Source organism: Myotis myotis, unplaced genomic scaffold, assembly GCF_014108235.1.
Source record: "Myotis myotis isolate mMyoMyo1 unplaced genomic scaffold, mMyoMyo1.p scaffold_m19_p_11, whole genome shotgun sequence".
Lineage (NCBI taxonomy): Eukaryota > Metazoa > Chordata > Mammalia > Chiroptera > Vespertilionidae > Myotis > Myotis myotis.
The window spans coordinates 19,260,424-19,282,438 of NW_023416315.1; the positions used below are offsets into that span (position 1 = coordinate 19,260,424).

At 41.5% G+C, this 22,015-nt stretch overlaps 1 protein-coding gene across 2 annotated transcripts in view; it reads right to left on the reverse strand.

Annotated features, from left to right (window-relative positions):
* The window catches only part of GARS1 (glycyl-tRNA synthetase 1), a 34,807-nt gene continuing 12,792 nt past the window's right edge, over nt 1–22,015 (reverse strand). For both annotated transcript variants that reach the window (XM_036327708.1, XM_036327709.1), the window contains 9 exons: nt 16,765–16,927; nt 15,526–15,690; nt 12,613–12,720; nt 11,793–11,938; nt 7,024–7,109; nt 5,115–5,224; nt 2,383–2,476; nt 1,591–1,781; nt 1–285 (listed from right to left, as the gene is read on the reverse strand). In XM_036327708.1, the coding sequence (XP_036183601.1) occupies nt 160–285; nt 1,591–1,781; nt 2,383–2,476; nt 5,115–5,224; nt 7,024–7,109; nt 11,793–11,938; nt 12,613–12,720; nt 15,526–15,690; nt 16,765–16,927 (1,189 nt within the window). In that variant the 3' untranslated portion in view covers nt 1–159. The remainder of the gene's footprint in view (nt 286–1,590; nt 1,782–2,382; nt 2,477–5,114; nt 5,225–7,023; nt 7,110–11,792; nt 11,939–12,612; nt 12,721–15,525; nt 15,691–16,764; nt 16,928–22,015) is intronic.

A 22,015-nucleotide genomic window follows, 5' to 3' on the forward strand; every position in this document is an offset into this window, starting at 1 on the left:
TTCAGAGTTCCTCCAACTTTAATTGTGGGGCGAGATCAGGCAGCCGCTGAGGATAAAATGCAGTCCCCGGAGCAATCACAAGGCTGCTTTTTGTAAAGTGGACATGATAAGAGTTATTTTTTTATTAGCACAAGTGGTCAAAAGTTGCTGAAATTGTCCTCATTCCTCCACTGTCTCTTTTTTACCAGTTTCTTGCCCTTCAAAGAGAGGATACCTGGCCTCCACGTCGGCCCACGAGAGGCTGCCGTTGGCCAGATCTCGGACGACACTGGGCAGTTCAGAGACCTGGGGTAAAAGGGAAGAGAAGTCCAAGAGTTAACCAACTCGATCAGACTGTCAGAAAGGGTCACCCTGAACTCAGGAACCCTGGCAGCCACACCAGTGTTTCACAGTGACTAGAAACCAGTCCCCACAGGATGTTTCCTGTCCTGCCCTCTGCAGCCGCCTCATTTACCCATCCTCACCTCCCTCCAGCCCAGAACGCCTGCCAAGCCCCACAAAACCCAGTTCACCCACACAGCCTTCCTTCATTATCCCAAGTCTCTGTGTCGCATGCAGTGACCTCATGTGTGTCAAATCTAACCCTGAGAACAGGGGTCACCCAGAGGCCACTCAGGGAGCCAGGGCAGGCTGGTACACTGGAGAGCCCCAGCTCAGGGGCCAGCGTGTTCCTCAGCCATAAGCACACACTGGCTGCCAGGCAGCAGCCTTTCTCAACCCTGAGCCCCAGGACACCCTGGAGATCTCCATAGAGCAGTTCTGCCCGCCCCTCCCCCCCACAGCCCTCTCCACCCCAGCTTCCGATTCAGTAGGTCTGGGGAGGAGCTTCTGCTCATCCAACAAGCTCCCAGGTGATGTGGATGCTGCTGGCCCAGGCCCAGCCTCTGAGAACCACTGACAAATGGGAATGCAGGTCTAGAGGAGTGAGACCTGGTTTTGTAAAAGGACAAGCCAGACTTCCGAACCAGACTGTAATGTCCTCTGGGAAAAGCAGTCTTTTCCCTCTGCTTTCCCCACGCCTAGCTAGCTCTCTGTATCAGGCTGAGCGATTACCAGGCTCTAAATAAAAGCCTCCTCAAGATGAATAAATTAGCCAGGTGGCTGTCAATTAAGGTGGCCACTCTTCCCTCCCTCCACCCCCCTGTACTTCTCCTGTCTCCACTGCTACCTTCTCATTAAGTAAAATTACTAAGACATATGCACTGTTTTAAATGGGTTAACATGGGAAAATTTATACACGCACATGTATACATTTATATAGAAATGTCCAAGTCCCTCAAAGCCTGCCAATAAAGCTATGGCAACAACCGCTTGGGATTCTATTTCTCTTGCCCAAATAATCAAACAACTATAAAAGCAAACTGCCGGAGAATGAGCCCAGAGCGAACCAAATGGCTATAAAACATTAGAGATGTGTTCATGGATATTTTCATAATGAAACCAAGGGGACTTGGGAATCTGTGCTCTGTCTGCTATAAGCCTGATTAAAATTAAAAAGAAAAAAGGAAAGGGGAGCATCAACATCCAGCTCAAACGAGAAGGAACCAGCACATATTTCTCAGGCTACATGACCAAAGGGAGGGCGGGCACCTCAGCTCGAATCTGCCGCATGGAGTCCCGGTCCCGCAGGGTGGCCGTGTGCGGGGTCTTGTTCACGGTGTCAAAGTCAATGGTGATGCCGAAAGCCACGCCGATCTCGTCAGTCCTGGCGTAGCGTCTCCCGATGGACCCAGAGGAATCATCTACCTTGTGGGAGACGCCGTTCCTGGTGAGGGCTTCCGCTATCCAAAAGCAATTAAACAAATTCAAAATAAAATAATGGAGAGCCAGTGTCATCTAAATGTTGACTTACAAGTTGAGGAAACTTATAAAAGGAACTAAGGCAGGAGAGTAATTAAGTTACAGCCCCAACAGAGAGAAAAATCCCAAAGTTGAGTAAGTCCCTTGCTGGACCCCAACCTCTCACTCGCACCTCACACAGCTGCCGGGTGGGGAACGAGCATCAGAATCCACGGCCAAGGCCAGTCCCGACTCCAGCACCTCCCCTTGCAGGACCCCAAGCTGCTCAATGAACTCTCCGTTTCCCAACATCGAAGTGAGTGAGCTGCACCAGAGACCACAAGGCGCCTGTCGGTGCTGGGGGCTCAGGGGCTGGAGACCCCTAGGAAGTGAGCTGGAGAAGCAAGGCTGCTCTCAGTCTGACACCTGGCCCCACCTCTGCTCACTCAAACACTAGGAGGAAACCTCCAGAGCAAGCACACTCTCTCTCAGAAATAAGAGCAGAGGCTAGCACCACTGGGATTTTATTTTCTTAAAAAAACACTTCTTAAAATTCAGTCTCGACAGGGTTCCCATGAAGGTTGCTCAATTGGATTTGCTTACATAATTCCCTGACAAATGGCATGAACTCCTGGTTCTGGCTCAGTGGAAGGACGGAGCATTTGAATGGTGCTACCACCGCCGGGAAACTGAAGAACTAGATGAGAGAAATACAAATGTGTTAGTTTATAAAAATCTAAATGTTACTGTCCAAACTTCACTATCAAAACACCAGGACACACTAGGAAAAGCAGCGTGACGGAAGAGAGCAGCAGGCTCACCGGAACAGACCAGAAAGGTCTGCTTCTAGCTCTGAAGTCGGACCACTCAGCTGAGCGCTCTCTCTGGACCTTAGTCTCGCCATCTACACAGCAGGTCTCTCCCACCTGCTCCACGGGCCTCACCGCTGTGGAAGTTAAATGATGGGAAAGCACTCTCAAAGCCACCACAGAAGATGCCAATTTTCTGGAAATGTATAAAAAGCCTTACAACCTGGCTGGTGTGGCTCAGTGGTTGAGCATCTGCCTAAGAACCAAAAGGTCACTGGTTTGATTCTTGGTCAGGGCACATGCCTGGGTTGCAAGCTTGATCCCCGGAAGGAGGCCTGCAGGAGGCAGCCGATCAGGGATGTTTCTCTCTCATCGATGTTTCTATCCCTCTCCCCTCCTCTTTCTAAAAACCAACAAAAAGCCTTACAGCCTTCCCTCTTTCTGTGGAGATCCCTAAAGAATCTCCCTTCAAATCACCAAATAATAAGTGGGAGGGCCCCATTCTGTCCTTAAAGCGTTTCAGCAGGCGATCTATGAGCCTTAGTGACCGAGTAAAACCAGGAAGTTTAATCAGCTCACAAATGTATGTCCAAAAGAAGTAACATGTCGCAGCGTTGGTGGAGTAGCGGTGAGCATAGCTGCCTTCCAAAGGAAGTCATATGAAACAAACAAACATGCTCTGTAACCCCACAGGAAAAGCACAGCCCCTCACACCGCTCCTGAACAGGCTGCGGGGTGCTCAGACGGGAAAGAAAGCGAGAATATTCTGTGGAAGGCAGACTCGCCTGCCTTTCTGGGTTAGAAACGGGTTCTTAAGTAATATTTAAACAAAAGGTTTGCCTGAAGTTAAGAATATGAAACTCAGAATGAATAGGTCCCATAAAAATAATAAATGACACAGGTTCCAGTGCAGCCCACCCTAAAACCTAATCAAATTCTGATGCCCAGCGACAGTGAACACCCATGGGGAGTAAGTCCCGGACTCCAGGGCTGCAGCTGTCGCAATCACATGTTCAAGTCCGACTCCTCGCCTCCACCTGTGACAACTATTTGTGAGAGAGAAACGGGGACCTGCCTTCCTGGAAAAAATGTTATCTCACTGACAATGTTTTTATACCAAAGCCTTAGGAAAATGGGTTAGGAACTACGTGCTAGTAATTTTAAAACATTTTTGGCTTCCCACAGCCTAATCAAATGTCTCTTCATGACAGGAATCTCTGCAATTCATAAAAAGCTGTCTCTAATTTCCTCTGGCTTAGCCCTTACAACATTTCTACCAGAACTCTAGTTTTATCAATATTGTTAGATTCAAAGGAACAGCTAAAAGGCCTTTTAAAAACCGATTTAAAAATAAACAGAAAAGCTCGAAGCAAACTTGACATCTGCAAAGAGCACATTCCGTTACGGACGTCATCCCTGCTGGAGGAGCCCAGCCAGCAGGCCTGGTGTCAGCCTTACTCCCACTGTCTGCTGAATGAATGAATGAAAAGCTGCTCCGTCAATGTCAGGAAATGAAGATGCAACTTTAGGGCAGAGAATACAATGGCGACTTTAATAGCTACCTACTGCCAATAGTAAGTATGTCAGATGTACAATACTGGCACCAAGAGCTCATCGGTCCATTCTTTAAGGTTAAATGTCCCAGAAAGAGTCGATGTCCAACATGATGCACACATCAGCTTTAGAATGAATGGTCATGTAGATGAGACCCTTCCTCTCAGTTAACTTGACATTTATAGCTGCTCTTCTCTGGCCATTCTCCCTCTGACTGAGCGTCTGCTATAAATCAAGGAGTATACTTTCCGCAGGCAGAGGTGAGGTGAGAAGGTGAAGGAAGGCAAAGTGAAGGGATTAAGTGGCAGACAAGGGCAGCGATTCAGAAACAGCAGAACGAAAGGAAACTTACGAAGTTAACAAAGACTTCTTATAAATACTGATCGTTAGCAATGCTTGGATGACAGGAAGGGCTATCCCCCAAAAGCCAATGCCCAATTTAAGATCTGTCACTCTCCCACACTGAAATCACCTGGGGCTCCTATAACAAAACACAGATCCCTTGACCTAGTGAATCAGTATCCCTGAAAGAACCTAGGAATTTATGTCTTTACCCCAAAAGCACCCCAGACAATTTTATGCCCTTTAAGGTTCCCTTAATAGCTTTATGCGTGCAGACATAGTTTCTTGGTTTGGCCAAATTCTAAGAGCCATTCTTTCCTTTCCAATTCTCTGAAAACGTGAGTATATCCAGAAAGTATCATTCCTTCCATTGATGCAACAAAGATAGTTCCCTCAAAGTGGTATGTTGTGTCTCAGGCTAGAGATCACCAAGCAACTAAAACAGTGGCATCAAGAATAACCCGCACACCCTGAAGCTCAAACGAAATAACATGAGGCAGTGCATTGCTCTGTGGACAGTTACACAAAGATGAGTAGTAGCAGCTAACTGGTCACTCAGTCTTACTCACATACGTCAGCCAGTTTCATTTCTGGCCTTGTCAGAGAAAACACATGTGCGGGACAGCTTACCGTTCTCTGTTCGTCTCCCTCGCGCACGTGGAATGTATGTTCGAATACTGTATACATGATCCTGCCCAGCCCGAAGGAGGGTTCAATTACATTCGGGACAACTTCTTCCACTGCAAGAGAGAGAAACTCAGTAACATTCTCTGAAACCCCATGTGACGCATCTCAGGGCCTCGCTAAGTAATCCTCATTAGCACTAAAATTCTCTCTCGTCTAGATGAATTTTGATTGATTCTGTACATCAGAATAAAGACACATCCCTGAGAACTATTTGCTGGTAGGAAACGTGAGGCCTTTAAAGCAGCGGTTCTCAACCTGTGGGTCGCGACCATCGGAAAACACATATAGCATATCAGACATTTACATTACGATTCCTAACAGTAGCAAAATTACAGTTATGAAGTAGCAACAAAAATAATTTTACGGTTGGGGGTCACCACATGAGGAACTGTATTAAAGGGTCGCAGCATTAGGAAGGTTGAGAACCACTGCAAGAAAAAGGTGGAATGAAAAACAACTTCATCAAATTTCATTAGTTGTTTATATAGCACAGAAGTGAAACAAGGCCCCGAGGTACTTCTTCCCCAGTTGGTCAGCTATGAACAATAGCGGCTACACTCTAATGTCCGCCTTGCCTATGAAGAAAGTATGAAAACTCTAGAGCTTTTGTAAGATTTTGCTGGGATGAACAATCTATCATGACAGCTGGCAAAATTAACAAGAATGATTCCTACACACACGAGTACCAGTGGTCTGTTTGGTCTGCTTCCCATCTTGCGATGTGGATGAGAAGTCTTTGAGAGAGCCAAGTTACTGCCCCTGCGTGTCCAAGGTTCTGGGGTCAGGAGGCCCTGAGAGAAGTGTGCTCAGGGATCAGCACTCACTCAAAGACATTCAGCAGGGCCCACAGCATCTCCCACAGGGGAGGCTGTGCCTGTAGGACCCACAGGAAATGTACTCATCAGAAAAACAGCAGGCTACGCACTGTCCAGGTCTAAGGTAACTAACTGACTTTAACCTTGGAGAGTTTACGCTGCAGGGAAAATGAGGTAACTAGACCTAAAAACTCACATATGTGAAAGAAAGAAGAGCCTGTTTCGTTTGTCTGTGATAAAGAGTAAGAATATCATTTTAGAAACATCATGGAGGCATTTTCGGCCCATCCTTCCGGGGCGTGCGAGCAATGGCTCTGAACCAGCTACAGGACGGTGACGAAGTAGCCCAGGCCATGAAGAACCCCCTGCTCACTGTTACCACTTCAGACCGCTTGCCCAGCTCCCTGAGGCCTGGCCCCAGAGCAGGCCAGGCACAGCGGAAAAGCAGGCCTGCTCTCTCCCTGGCAGGAGCTTCCCCTACCCACCACTCCCTGCTCCCAGGAGTTTTAATGCAGCCACCATAAACCATAGCATCCTCATAAGTTCCAAAATACTTGCTCCCAAATTCACAGAATTTGTTCTGTTTAAAAAAAGTCACTGCCTTGGCTTTTAAAAAAAGCATTAAAGATCACTAAGTGAAGTTTAACAAGTTAATCTGCCAAAAAAAAGTAGAAGGGGTGAAATCCCTCTTTTGCTTAGGAAACAAAAGCACCTTTCCTTAAAATAAAAAAGAAAAAAAAGATCTTTTAAATCAGAGATATTCTTCATATGCACCCGAGATCATAGGAAATATAAAGGTGGCATTATAAATTATTCTCCAGTAGGAGTACAATTATGCTCTTTAAAAAAAGGCCCAAGATAATGCCTTAAACATATCATCAAACTTAGGGTTATGGCATTAAAAATTTATTTTTCCTCTTCAAATTTTCAGTAAACTGGTTATGTTATAAAAGTAAAAAAAACAAACACAAACAAAAAAACCTTTAAGGAATAATAATATTTTTTTGTTTGTTTCTTAATTATTTTTACGAATTTACCATATAGTGTTTTCTGGAATCTCTTCACATTGACCATGTCTCCTGTTAACTGAAATGTTTTCCCTTCAGTTTCAATAGTGAATTCCCTACAAAGAAACATTACATATTAGTGAAAACAGGCATCCCTGTGCCTTCATGCAAAGGAGCTTTACAGACCACTACCTGTTTTCCATTTCAAGTGGAATACAACTTAGTCGACTCTTGGATAGAATAGCTGAAGCCAAGCTTAAATTACTTCATAAGAAACACCAAATTAAGTATTATTCAAAGGCATCAAATAGTATTCTGGGAGGCACCCCAAAATAGGACTAGTTTTATAAAATTCTGTAAGTGGCTTAATAACCAATTCCTTTGGTTCTGAGATCAAGGTAAAACCAAAAACAATGTTTTAAAAATTCAATTTTGGAATAATTACAATAAATTTGTCAAACACAGGCCTGCTGACAAAAGACCACTGTTCTCTTTATTGTCCCAACAAATGTAAGAATGACCAGCTTGTCATTGTGCAAAGTAATCTTAAAACTCCCACTCTATTTCCCAAATAAACTTTGACATTTATGTTGATGAAGATCAGCTAAAAGTTGAATGATTCTGTTTGATATGTCGATATATTATCCCTCTGTCCCCAAATAACTGGCTGCAGTATGTTCCCATCCTGAGATACACCCATTCTGCTTCGGGCTAGAAGACTTCACCTTTACAATGCGCTCATGAGGCATTTCCTCCCATTATGAAGATCAGGTAGGGTCTCTCACAAGCAGCTTAGTGCTGGGAGAGAGAGGCCCCCTGTGGTTGTCTTTGAAGCTGTGAGGCTGACACAGGTTGCACTGGGTTCTGCTAGTTTCTAGCAGGGATGATCTCATGATTACATGAGTGACTTTCACCGACCCCCTCCAACAGTACATTCTGTCTGAAGTCTGTGCGTGTGCATTAAAGATCCCACTCCACAACTATAGAGTAGGTAATGGTTATTAACAAGCTGAAATAAGCAAGGAGAAAGCCATTATTTGAGAATCATTAAAAAAGGAAACTGTCTCATTTGTGGATAATATCTAACTAGTGATCTATCTATGCCCGTTTTAGTGAGACTTGAAATGGATAACTGTATTCTTAACTTACAGGGACTCATCTTGGAATAGGTCTTTTGACAGATATATACAAGCACTGCAACCACCATCGCTCCAGAGGTGGCCCCCGTCCCTTATCTCAATCCCTTCCAGCCCCAGTTAATCATTGCTGTGCCTCCTATCACTGTAAGCTAGCGCTGTCTTTCCTAGGATTTCGCATATAATCTTTTGTGTAAGACTTCTTTCACTTAGCCTAATGTCTATGACAGTTGTTGGCAAACTTTCTGTATAGGGCCAGATATAAAATATTCCAGGGTTTTCAAGCCATATGCAGTCCCTTGTATTCTTTTTCTTAAACAACCCTTTGAAAATGCAAAATTCATCCTTAGCTGGAGGGCTGTATGAAAGCCCGGCCTGCATGGCTCAGTGGTTGAGCGTCGACCTATGAACCAGCAGGTCACGGTTCGATTCCTGGTCAAGGCACATGCCCTGGTTGCAGGCTTGATCCCCAGTGTGAGTATGCAGGAGGTAGCCAATCAATGATTCCCTCTCATCATTGATGTATCTCTCTCTCCCTCTTCCTTCCTCTCTGAAATTAATAAATATATTTTAAAACAGTATGAACGGTGTTTGAAGTGTACTTAAAATGTGTATTCTGGTTTTTAGACATTATATAACTGACATTAAATTAATAGTGATCCTCAACTTTCGTCTACTTGCTCTACAATTACTGAGAAAGGGGTGAAAATATCTCCAACTATAATTGTGGATTTGTCTATTTTTCGTTTTAGTTCTGTCAAGTTTGCCATACACATTTTGAGGTTGTTTTTAGTTGCATATAGTTAGAGGTGATACACCTTCCTAATGAACTGACCCTTTAACATTGTGAAATGCAACTCTACCCCTGGTAATTTTCCTTGTTCTGATGTTTACTTTGCCTGATATTAATAGAGCCACTCCAACTTTCAGATTAATGTTTACATGGGAACATTTTTTTAAACCTACTGTGTATTACAGTTACAGTAAGTTTCCTATAAACAGCATTTAATCGGGTCTTGAAGTTTTTAAATAGTCTGACCATGGCTATTGATTTAAGTGTTTATAGATCAGTGATTTTCAACATTTCTTTATTTATGGCACACATAAACTAATTACTAAAATTCTGCAGCACACCAAAAAGTATATTTTTACTAACCTGACCAACAAAGGTATATTTTGGTTTACAAATAATAATAATAATAATAATTAGTAATAGTAATTACCTACCCTTTTTGCTCCAAAGTGACTTTTTAAAAAATCAGGTGCCTATACTTGTGTATAAGATTTCTGGTACCAAGAATTAACCAATCAGATACAACCTTATTATGCTACGTGACTAATAAGATGCAACTCTATTGTATGACCTATATATTTATGGTTTAAGGCAGGGCATTCATACTAGAATGCTATTGTGTTGGCTGTTGTCATTTTTTTATTTGACAATTTAAGGGAGGTCAGTCAGGTATTGCATGTCTTACAAATTCTTGTGGCACACTGGCTGAAAATTGCTGATTTGAATCATTATACTTAGTGTAGTTATCAATACTGTTGAGTTTAAGTCTACCAACTCATGAGTTGTATTTGTTCCATCTGTTCTTTGTTCATTTTTCCTCTTCTGTCTTCTTCTAGAGTATATTTTATTATTCTACTAGAGGCCTGGTGCACAAATTCTTGCACAGGTCCCTCGGGCCGGGCGGCGATTGGGGCTGGCCTGCCGGAGGGAGGGACCTAAGGAGGTTAGACCCAGTAGCAAGCTTACCAACAGCTGATTCCATGAGGAATCGGGCTCCCTCCTCCCTCCTGTCTGGGTCCGGGGTGCGGGTGAACCAGATTCGGAGCTGTCAGGGCCCCAGCAGCAAGGTCTGGGTCAGTGCGCGTCACAGCTACTGGCCAGTCGTCCGGTCGCTCTGGTCTTTCGGTTATAATGGTCGCTTAGGCTTTTATATATAGAGATTTTATGTCCCTTATTGGTTTATTAGTTATATCCCTTTGGTTTTTATGCGTTTTTTTTCCAGTAAATTGCTCTAAAATTTACTTTTTGTACTTTTATTAATTTATCATAGGCTACTTCAAGTAATATTATGACATTTCACTTATAATATACCTGGTACACCTTACAATGTTCTATTCCCAATGCATCACTCTCATCCTTTGAACTATTGATGGCATACATTTTACTTCTATATATATGTTGTAAGTTTCACAACACATTGTTATTGTTTTTGCTTTAAACAGTGCATTATCTTTTAAAGAAATTAAGAAATATCATTTTAATGAAAGCAATGAAAATGTCATTTATATCTACCCATGTATTTAGCATTTCTAGAGCTCTTAATTTCTTTGGGTAAACTTAAATCTCCACATTTCTGCTTGAAGAGATTTCCACACTTCTGCTTGAAGAACTTCCTTGACATTTTTTGCAGGTAGGTCTGCTGACAATATATTCTCTGAGCTTTTGTCTGTCTGAAAGCATTTCCTCTTCATCTTTGAAGAATATTTTTGCTGGGTCTAGGGTTTTTGTCGGTAAGCACTTAAAAAAATTTCATTCTATTGTACTGTGGCTTGCCTTGAGTTTGATGAGAACTCCAATCATTCCTTTCTTTGTTCCTTTTCATATAAGGAACCCTTTCTCCCCAGGCTACTTTAGAGTTTTCTATTCATTACTAGTTTCCCACAATTTGATTCTGAAGTGCCTATATGTGGCTTTCTTTGCTTATTCTGCTGGGGTTGAACTTCTTGAACTCCTGGGTTTATTATAGTCTGCATCAAATTTGGAAAATTTTCAGCTATTGATGTATCTTCAGATATTTTCGCTATATACACTTCCTGTGACTCACAATTACACGTTAGACTGAAGATACTTCTCTTATTGTCCCAAAGGACATTTTTTTCTCCCAGTCTCTCTTTCTATGCCTCATTTTTAATAGTTTCTATTGCTACACTGAGTTCCATACTCTTTTTTCTGCAATGTTTAATCCACTGTTAACCCCACTCAGTGAGTTTTTGAGATACCGCCTCTTGATATTTCATTGGTTCTTTCTCCATATATATTTCCATCTCTCACCTCATAAGCTCACGTGCTCCCTTACGTCTTTGAGCATATAAAGCATATTTATAATTGTTTTAAGACCCTATGTGTTTATTCCATCATGTTTGTCATTTCTGGGTGTTTCCTTTGATTGACTCTTTTCCTCATTATAGGTCACATTTTCATATGTCTACACATTTTTATTGCTTTTCAGACATAGTAAATTTTATACTCTTTAGTGTTGGATTTTGTTGTATTCCTTTAAAGATTCTTCTCTACTATATTTTTTTTTCATTTATGCTTAAAACAATTACAGAGACTACTCCAAAGTTCAAAAACAGAGCATTGACTTGAAGGCAGATATGGTTTCTAATCCTTCCTCAGTCACTACCTTGGACAAGTCTCCTCTAAAAAAGTTATTGGGTGGGGGTGGGGGGAATCTTTGTAGTCCATTTCAAATCTATTTCTGGCAACAGTACCTAAATCTTGGCAAGCTCAGTCCTTTAAAAGTAGCCAGAGATAGCACTTACCTGCAAAGAATTTATAAAGACAGTAACCTCACCCTAACCTTCAGAACCTGTCAGAGAGGACGTATTTGCCTGGAGCCCATGTAGAGCACACGCCTTAAATCTTACCCTTTTTCATTCAGTAGTTTCTCCATTTCTGTAATGTAACATTCATCACAAATGGCAAGGTACTCCATCACCAGCTTCGCATCCTTCTTATACGCCTTACCAATCGCTCCCTTATTGGGTTCAAACTGAACAACGTTGACTGTTTTGTATGAAGTAGTCAAGGAATCCAAAATTGTAGAACTACCTCAATATTTCAGAAAATGATCTTGAGAACCACAAAATCATTCAAAATAAGTAAACACCATCAGTAGAGTTTTTTTCAAAGTTACAGGAATATATTGTCCAAACAGCAATAGAAGCTGACACATAACATAACTTCTGATAATAATTTATACATTTCTAAAACGTCCCAACACCAGCCCTAAGATCAGCTCACTTCACTGTCTGGTAAAGGAAGGAAATTCCTACTGTGCTGATTAACATAACAAGTAAGCTCAATTATTATTTTATCTACCATAAAATGGCACCCATCTTTTGTTAGAAAATGTATTCACCAGGTACTCTTTATGCAAAGAGCATGTCGGTAGGTGCAGGTGTGGAGAAATGATGCATTTTGGAAATGGCTGAAATGCCCTCAAAGATATTTAGAACATTTTTCTTAAAATACTTCTTTTAAAAACCAAACACTGAGTGGGCACATGTCAGATTTTAAGTAGAGAGAATAGGAACGTAGCAGTAATGGATGAAATAATAGGTTTAAGTATTGCCCCAATATCAAACACCTCCGTTTATCCACAGGAACAAGGTACAGAGCTGGACTTGTCTACTTGCGAGATGTTCGCGCGTCAGTCCTGAGTTGAGAAGTAACTATAAAGGATATGGGCTCTCTCAGCGGCTTCTCCGCTACAAGTGGGACTTTGGTGGCTCGCGCATGACAAGAAAGGTCATAACAGGACCGATCAGCACATCCGACTATCTCAATCCAGCCCTAAAAAGACGGAATAGATAAAAACATTTATTCCTTACTTTAGGTTCATTCACAAACCCATGCAGATTGTAACTAACTCTTTCACATACTCAAGGATGACTCAATTATAGAATCTCTCCTCCTAACTTATAAATGTTTGAAATGGGGATTCTCTTACACACCAGGCGGCTAACAACTCTATCAAACATAAATCACACATGTACACAAAGTAAATGTTATTTTCTGGACAGATTTATTTTGTCATGCTGTGAATGTGGGCTAAACTAACAAATTCTAGGGTTTAATTGTGGTTATAAAATGTGAACCTAGAAAAAAAACAGGTTTGTTTCAAATTTGTGAGCAGGATTCAAAATAAATCTGGCAAAAACTCCTCCGCTCTTCGGATGAAGTGTCTATAGCTCTCACCACTCGGCATCAGCTGGCTGCTTCCCACCCACCAGAAGAACACTCAGTTAAGAGCAGGCAATGTTTAGGTCACAGAGTAAAGCTTAATAACAGCACGGGTGCCAGGTTCCATTTCTTGTTAAAACCTAAGATACTTTTCAAAAGCACAATCTAAATTGTTTTCAAAGATGCTTAAGAACTTGTTATTTGAATAAGAACAAAAGAGGTAAAAGCCTTATTTTAGTTAAGTATCTAGTTAGTCCTCATGAATATTTATTTTTTGCCTTTGATTTGAAGAGTTTGGGAAAAGTCAACCATCATGAGCTTCCTAAGTGCATGTTACCACATGGGGTGCTTGAAATAAAGAGAGCAAATATAAAACTCATATAAGCTCAGAAACCGCAACACAAAACAACAAAACAGGAATTAAAGAACAAAACCTGAAAACATGTAACATGATATTCACTAATACGTCAACTTAAATGTACATGCTTAACTGTATAAACTTGGTGGTTATCATTTACCAAAGATGCGAATTAACCTACTTATGTACTAAGAGGTAAAATTACAAAATCATGCCTGACAAAGGTAAGCAACTTTGGGGCAGTGGTTGCCTCTGAGAAGGAAGAAGAGAAGATGGAGCAGAAGCAGTATCAGTAACTATTTTTTATTTTAAGAACATAAATACTAAGGGCACAGAAAGAAAGTATTAAAGTTTTCAGAGGCGTTCTCCCCTCTTCTAGATTCTGTTACCTTGGAGCTTCTGGTTTGTTTGTCCTGTCTTCCAATGACCTTACACAAAACACTGTAGCCTGATCTCAATCCTAGGCCAACATCATTTTCTTAATTTATTTTTTCTTTAATTTTTTAAAATTTAGGAATAATTTACATATGTTATATTAGTTTCAGTTATACAATGTAATGATTTACTATTTTTATATATTGCAAAATGATCACAATTTTTCAATCTATATATATAAAATCCTAAGCAACCATTCAACCATTCAACTATTAGCGATGACACTCACTGACTACCAGGGGGCAGACACTCAACGCACAGGCATGGAAACATGGAACAGACTGATGAATCTCAGAGGCAAGGGGGAAGGGGGAAGGCAGGAAGAGATTGACCAAAGATCTTATATGCATACTAGAGACCTGGTGCACAGATTTGTGCACCGAGCCTCTAGTATATACGATAAGTCTAATTAACATCCATCACCATTAATAGTTACAGAATTTTTTTCTTGTGACGAGAACATTTAAGATCTACTCTCTTAGCAAATCTCAACGATGTACTACAGTATTATTAACTGTAGTCACCATGCTGTACCTTTTACATCCCCAGGACTTATTAGGCCCACATTTTCTGATCCCCAATCCTTAAAGGTGCAGCCACAGCTCAGGTGGCACTCAGAAGAGGATGAGCAAGAATGCAGAAGGGTTTACTAAAGTAACACAGCACAATGGTTAAGAGTGTGGGGCGGAGTCAAACAGCCTGGCTCCTGTCCCAGTTCCACCACTCACTAGCTATAGAGGGGAGCAAACTACTTAACTTCTCAGCACTTCGGTTCCCTCAGATTATTGTGAGGATTGCATAGATAACAGGTGAAGCCCTTAGAATGACATATAGCTCTTAACAATTACAAATGTTGAATGAATAAACAAACACTAAGTAAGATTAAATCCAGGCCAGATTCAGGATCTGAATAGAGGCAGCAAGAACCTGCGTCTGGTTTAACTTGAACTTAGAGTCAAAGCAAACTAAGAAAGGGAACTGGTATGGGACAAAGAGAAAAGAAGTAAACTTTCCTCACACAAAACAGAAAATATTTCCTTGGTTTGATTTGAAAAGAAAAAAGTTCCAGAAAATCTAAAACATGTAAAGAAAGGAATGATCACCTGTAATCCAAAACTAATTGCTGCTGTCCTTTTGGCATACATATGTCAAACAAGCTTGCGAAGAAAATAAAGTAACAAGAAAAACCTAACAGGTTACAGAAAGTCTCTCTTAACGCCACAAAGAAAAAAGAATATATTAAAAACAACATCAATAACAGCCACTAATAATATATGCATATCATTACACATTTGAAATACATATAACAACATCTAGATCAGGGGCTGACAACCCCAGGCCCATGGGGCTGAGAATGGCTTCTACATTTTTAAAGGGTTAAAAAAAACAAACACACCCACCACCACCACCAAAGAAGACTGGCAACAGAGATCCTCAAAGCCAGAAAGATTTACTACAGAAAATGTTTGATTTAGAGAAGAAACATGAAATGTTTTGGGGGAGAGGCATACAATTGGAACTTTCACTTTCTGACATAAAGCACACAAAAGGCGATTTTGAATCCATGCTTCTAAGATAACAGTGTGAAAATCACATACTAAAAACCATCCCACACTACTTACATAGGACGTTTTGGATTCAGCGTCCCAACAGTCACAGGCATAATGGGCCATCTCATTCTCCATGTGCTGTCGGAAGCGGAGTTTATCTGGAGATACTCCAACCTTCGTGAGGTAGAGGTAGATGCGGCCAATGAAATAGCCTAATACTGAGTTGTTAATCACCCCCTAAAATAAATGAATAAACAAGTGAGTAAATAACTATGGAAGCAAGCAGAGAGGATGGAAAAAACACGTTAGCACTTTGGAATGCCATTTTCCATTGAGTTGTTCATGATCTACTGAAAAATATTTGAAATACAAGGTAAGCTAATTTATCTAGCTTTCAGAATAATCTCAAAACCCAGTAGGTGGCTATTTTTAAAGGGGTTAATGTCAACTTAGCAAAATGATAATAATGGGGTTATTCACAATCTTTCTACTATCCTCACTGAGTTAGCAAAAATTCAGCCTAATACCTATACCTTCTAGATCTACAATGCTAAAAATGACATTCATAGTAATGACCTAGAAATGACATATATATTCCTTCTGAATTAACAAAAGTAATAGGACATGTTGAGGGGATTTTAATGTATTCTTAGCTACTGAAATCTGTGAGCCCCATACAGCATATGTAATCTCACCATTTTAGTACTGGAAGGATCTTAGAAGTCATCGGGCCCCATCTCCTACCCACTGAAGGACTCTTCTCAGCAAAGTGGCCAACGGGTTATCACCCAGCTTCTACTTGAATATTTTCAGAGGCAGGAACCTTATTGTTCCCTGGGGTAATTCACTCCACTATCGGGAAGCCATTACTGTTAGAGAAGTTCTCACTCATGAATTTCTCTAAGCAAATAATTAGAGAAATTCTATTATATGTAAGACTCTCCCAATTGCTATGGGTAATAGAGAAGAGTTTAAAATCCAGAGGGCTTGCTCTCTGTGGGTGAAAATGCCTCCCCAAAAGTAGCTAGAAGTACATATTGCTAGAAGTCGGACTGAGAAGGCACAGTTCAATCCAGGATCTCTTTTCCAAGGGGTCTCCTAAACATTCTTTTTCATGTTAGCCCAGTCGTCCACAAATGGTCATGTTCAGGTAATTTGCTCCCACTGTAATAACAGTGTATAGTCAGACTGTATAAAAACAATAAAGTGACTGCTAAGATAAAATGCTTTGTCATCCAGTACACAGAATTTGCTAAGTGCTACAAACCCTGAGTAGATATAAGGCAAATTAAGTCACCTATGGAATCTTACCTGCTCAACAGCATCCCCGAGGCGCATTTTCCGAGCAGACTGTCCGCTAACTTGGGCTTTTGCCGAATACAAATAAAGGTGGAGGTCTGCCACATTCTGGAACTTGGGATGGTTTTTCTCACTGGGGTCTACAAAGTGCTCAATTTCTGCCATTGTGAACTCTCTGAAAGAAAAATATAAGGGACAAAAGTTGCATGCTTAACTAGAAAAAAAACAAACAAGGCCCTTATTTTCAACTTCATTCTACAATGATATGCCCTCACACTACAGGAATCTCATCACTAAACAGAAAATTATTTCCTAAGGGAATGGCAAAAGAAAAAGTTGGATTAGATTTGTCTAGGTCAGTGGTTCTCAACCTTCCTAATGCCGCGACCCTTTAGTACAGTTCCTCATGTTGCGGTGACCCCCAATTTCACTGTTACAAATTGAACATAATTAAAGCACAGTGATTAATCACAAAAACAATACGTAATTATATATGTGTTTTCCGATGGTCTTAAGCGACCCCTGTGAAAGGGTCGTTCGACCCCCAAAGGGGTCACGACCCACAGGTTGAGAACCGCTGGTCTAGGTGGTTGTTAATTTTAATCACATTCATGAAAATTTTACTACTCACTTAGTATTTTAAATAAACACAATCAAACTTCTCTCAGATATTAATTCCTTCTGTCTAGTGACAAAGATTCTTTACTTCACCCAACTTTAGTCAGGCTCTGGAACCTTCTCCTAGACCTATGCCCATCTGTGCAGTTCCTTGTAAAATCCAGTTTTAGCAAGAATCCTGCTGAGATAGTTTAATCAGAACCATTCCCGCTTGCTATCTGATCACCTCCTCCTCCACCATCCCCCAGGCGACGTCTGATGCCCTGGCCTGTCTTCAGCAAGAGTCCTGTCAGGGCAGTTCAGCCAGAATCCCCTTACCCCTGCTGTTCCCTCTTAGTAATCCCCATCCCTGACCGCCACCCTGCTCCTCGGCTATAAATCCCCACCTGCCCATGCTGTACAGTGGTCTCCCCTTATCCTTGGTTTTGCTTTCTAAGGTTTTAGTTACCCTCAGTCAAGTGTGGTCTAAAATTATCAAATGGAAAATTCCAGAAATAAATAACATCAGTTTTAAATTGCGTGCCACTCTGAGTACTGAGATGCAATCTCACACGTCCCACTCTATCCTGCCCAGGATCTGAAGCATCCCGCTTTCCAGCGTAGCCACACTGCATATGCTACTGCCAAGTCACTTTGTAGCCTCTTGGTTATCAAATCGACTGTCATGGTATCGCAGTGCTTGTGTTCAAGTCACCCTTACAGTAGCCTAATGTCCCATAACAATGTCTCCGTCACTCACCTCACCTCAGCTCATCCCGTCACACAGGCATTCTATCATCTCTCATCATCACAAGAAGAGTGAGGACAGTACAATAAGGTATTTTCAGTGAGAAACCACATTCACATAACTTTTATTACAGTACTAGAGGCCCAGTTTACGAATTCGTGCACATTGAAAGGAAATTAGAAGAATTATTTTAATATCACTATTCGCCCTTTCTCTATAATAGAAGTGTCAACCAAATTCACGATCAACAATGACAGATGGAAACACATGTGTGCGATTGGTTCCAGCAAGAACTTTATATAAAGAGATAAACTTGCTTAATTAGACCTGCTTTCAATGGCTAAACTTTTTCCAGCCTAGTGAAGCACCCCAACTTCTCTTTCAGGTAACTGTCAACAACACAGCAGTAAATATCAACATGAAGCAGATTATTATTGTAGATCACGCAGGGAGAACGGAGGGTAAAATATTTAACTGCAGCAGTGTCTGACTATATTCTGCACAGTGAGAAAACCTGAAGTCATTTTCAAGTTCCACCATTTCTTACTTCTTTCAGTTTCTAAACTTTCTAAATCCCCATTTTCCGGCTAATGAGAAGAAAATAGGATTCCAACGAGTCTCCTATCTACCTACTCCAGGACTTGTGTGAGGATCAAATGAGATGAGGCATGGGAAAATGCTTCCCAGATATTTGGTTAAAGTGTAAAATGTTTGCACCTGGCTATAAAGCAAGTCATGTTCCTGGGCTGAAGAAACTCCAAGGAGGCTAGTCGCTAGGGAGAGGAAGTTGGGCGTTGCTACATGACGTCATTACCCGGCGCCCACAGCCACTGTTTCTGGGTAGGGCTGGGCTGTGGGCCACATTTTGCACCATTGGGTCTCGGTAGCACTGGCTGTGATTTGGTGGGCTGTTGCACCGGGGTGGTGGTGGGGCCTGTGTCCCACTCGGGAGAAGCCAAGTGTTGCTTTGTTGGCGCCAGGTCCGAGGTTCCGTTTCTTTGTAAATGGCCAGTGTGTGTCAGGGCAGATCCTGCATTGAGCATCTGCCCCCTGGTGGTCAGTGCGCATCATAGAGACCGGTCGGACAGTCAGAGGGATACTTAGCATATTAGCCTTTTATATATATAGATATTGTTATAATTATTCTATATGAGCTGTTGTTAATCTCTTACTCTAATTCATAAATTAAACTTACCATAGATAAGTATGTACATAGTGTATATAGGGTTCAGTGCTATCTGGTTTCAGACATCCACTGGGGTCTGGGGACGTATCTCGTATGGATAATATTGGTAGACTGCTGTTCCTGAGAATTGAGCCCTGTTCTATACTGTGGTCTCTTTTTTCCTATTGCAAGAGTCTGGAATAAAAATCTTGTTTTTACCACTTTAAGTACTATCTATTTCTGTTTTTTCTTTGACACTAGACGCAACTACAAGTACCTTTAATGAAAAGCAATTTTTAAAGAACAGATCAATAGTTTTTTTTGTTTTGTTTTGTTTTTTTTAAATATATTTTATTGATTTTTCACAGAGAGGAAGGGAGAGAGATAGAAAGTTAGAAATGCCAAAACCGGTTTGGCTCAGTGGATAGAGCATCGGCCTGCGGACTGAAAGGTCCCGGGTTCGATTCCGGTCAGGGGCATGTACCTGGGTTGCGGGCACATCCCCAGTGGGAGATGTGCTGGAGGCAGCTGATCGGTGTTTCTCTCTCATCGATGTTTCTAACTCTCTATCTCTCTCCCTTCCTCTCTGTAAAAAATCAATAAAATATATTTAAAAAAAAAAAAAAAGAAAGTTAGAAACATCGATGAGAGAGAAACATCGATCAGCTGCCTTCTGCACATCTCCCACTGGGGATGTGCCCGCAACCCAGGTACATGCCCTTGACCGGAATCGAACCTGGGACCTTTCAGTCCGCAGGCCGACGCTCTATCCACTGAGCCAAACCGGTTTCGGCAATAGTTTTAAAAATTAGGAAAATTTAAGCAAAATCAGACACAGAGAGAAGTGTAATATGGAACGGACTTCCAAATAAAATAGTTTTCCTTAAAGCATTACTAAGTCTGATATTTACAAGCTCCCAATATTTACTTTTCAAATAATGGGAAATTAATAGTGAATTTAAATTGTTCTTTAGCTTTTAGAGTAGTTTGATTTCTTCTTTTTTATTGCTCTGAATAGGTAAGTGACTGATAATGGCACCATACAGCTGGTTTCTTTGGAGTAACAGCTTCTTAAATAGTGTTATTCAAGGCAGATGACGTAAGACTTGAGTTGAACAAGCCAACATCAAGCTAATTGCTTCATGATGAAATAAATATGCACATAGCAATGGTTTCCCAGAGAGATTCCTCTGAACGTCAATTTAGTAGCTACTGAAGGAAAAAGTGTTTTACGATAATTTTATGAGTAAAATCAAATCTTTCTTCTTTAAAACACACATTTGTGCTCTTTCATGATTATCTCAGATGTTTTAGAAGTAATGAAGAATTGCTTAAATGGGTCTAAAAATACATGAAATGCACTGCAAAAGAACTTTATTTTTAAATTTAATGGTATCTCTTATTTAATCATGCAGCACCTATGTCTAGATTGTCTTTCAACAACTATGAAATATCGTCTGTGTGCACAGAAACATAAGAGAGAGAAGCACAGTGTCTGACCTCACAGAGCTTAGAACTGGGCTGAGAAACAGAACACCTAAAATGCAGGGCAGACCAAAGTAAGGGCCTTGCCCAGATTCCCAAAACAATCTGCTGCCAAAGTCTTTGCCTCTGTGCTATCAGATCATCCCATTCACAGACGGGAGACGGAAATCAACATAACGCCGATGTTACCAGCTGCCTCCTGTCGAGTTCAGAGAATGTACCTGGGGCCATGGAAACTAAAATACATACAGGTCCACACTGGAGTCACTGTTACTTTGTGCAGGCTCTTTCCTCCATGAGGTCTCCCCTTTCTAGATGATAAGGCTAAGGCAGTGGTCAGCAAACTCATTAGTCAACAGGGCCAAATATCAACAGTACTTTTTCAAAATAGACTCGCCCAGGCCGAAAACCGACTTCTGCGCATGGGCCACGAAGTTTCAATCGCACTGTATGTGCGCACCCGCACGTGGCATTTTGTGGAGGAGCCACACTCAAGGGGCCAAAGAGCCGCATGAGGCTCGAGAGCCGCAGTTTGCCGACCACTGGGCTAAGGGATTACAGGCCTGAAGGTAAGTTTGGTCAGAACACAGGCGCATTTCCTCAGAGGGAGTCAGGGGGACTAATGAGATCAGGCAGATGGCTGGGGTGCTTTGATGTAGAGCCTGTGGCTGGGATATGCTGTGACTGAATCTGTAATTATAGCAAGGAAGAAAAGAAGAGCGGAAATGGGTGGGGCAGTGGGACCGCAGAAAATGTTTCGGAGCCTAAGAAAGTTGGGTTTACCTACATAGCCTAATTTTTATACAGAATTTACTGCCCTAAGAGATGACATCAGTGAGAAAATACATCAAAATCACAAAAAGCTTAAGTCATAAACAGATAAGTCATAGTAAGTTTCCAAAAGAAAATGTAACTAAATAGTGCCTGCTCGCCTTCCCACACATTCCTGGACACATCTGACAAAGGGAGGTCATTAGAATAGAGCCCAGGGGATGTCTACACAAGAGCAGACAGTAGTAAACTTGCTAGCTGGCCTCTCTGTCAGATAGGCGTCCCCCCAATATCTGGAAGAACACCAATTGGTTACTGAAACACTCCTAAACCCGCAATGCTGTCCTGGAGTGATCTTCCTGTCATAACCATCACCCATCCCTACCTCACACTACTCTCATTTGCATCACCACCGCCAGAAAATGCCTTGGGTTATCAGGGGTCCTCAAACTACGGCCCGCAGGCCACATGCAAATAAAAATATTGTATTTGTTCCC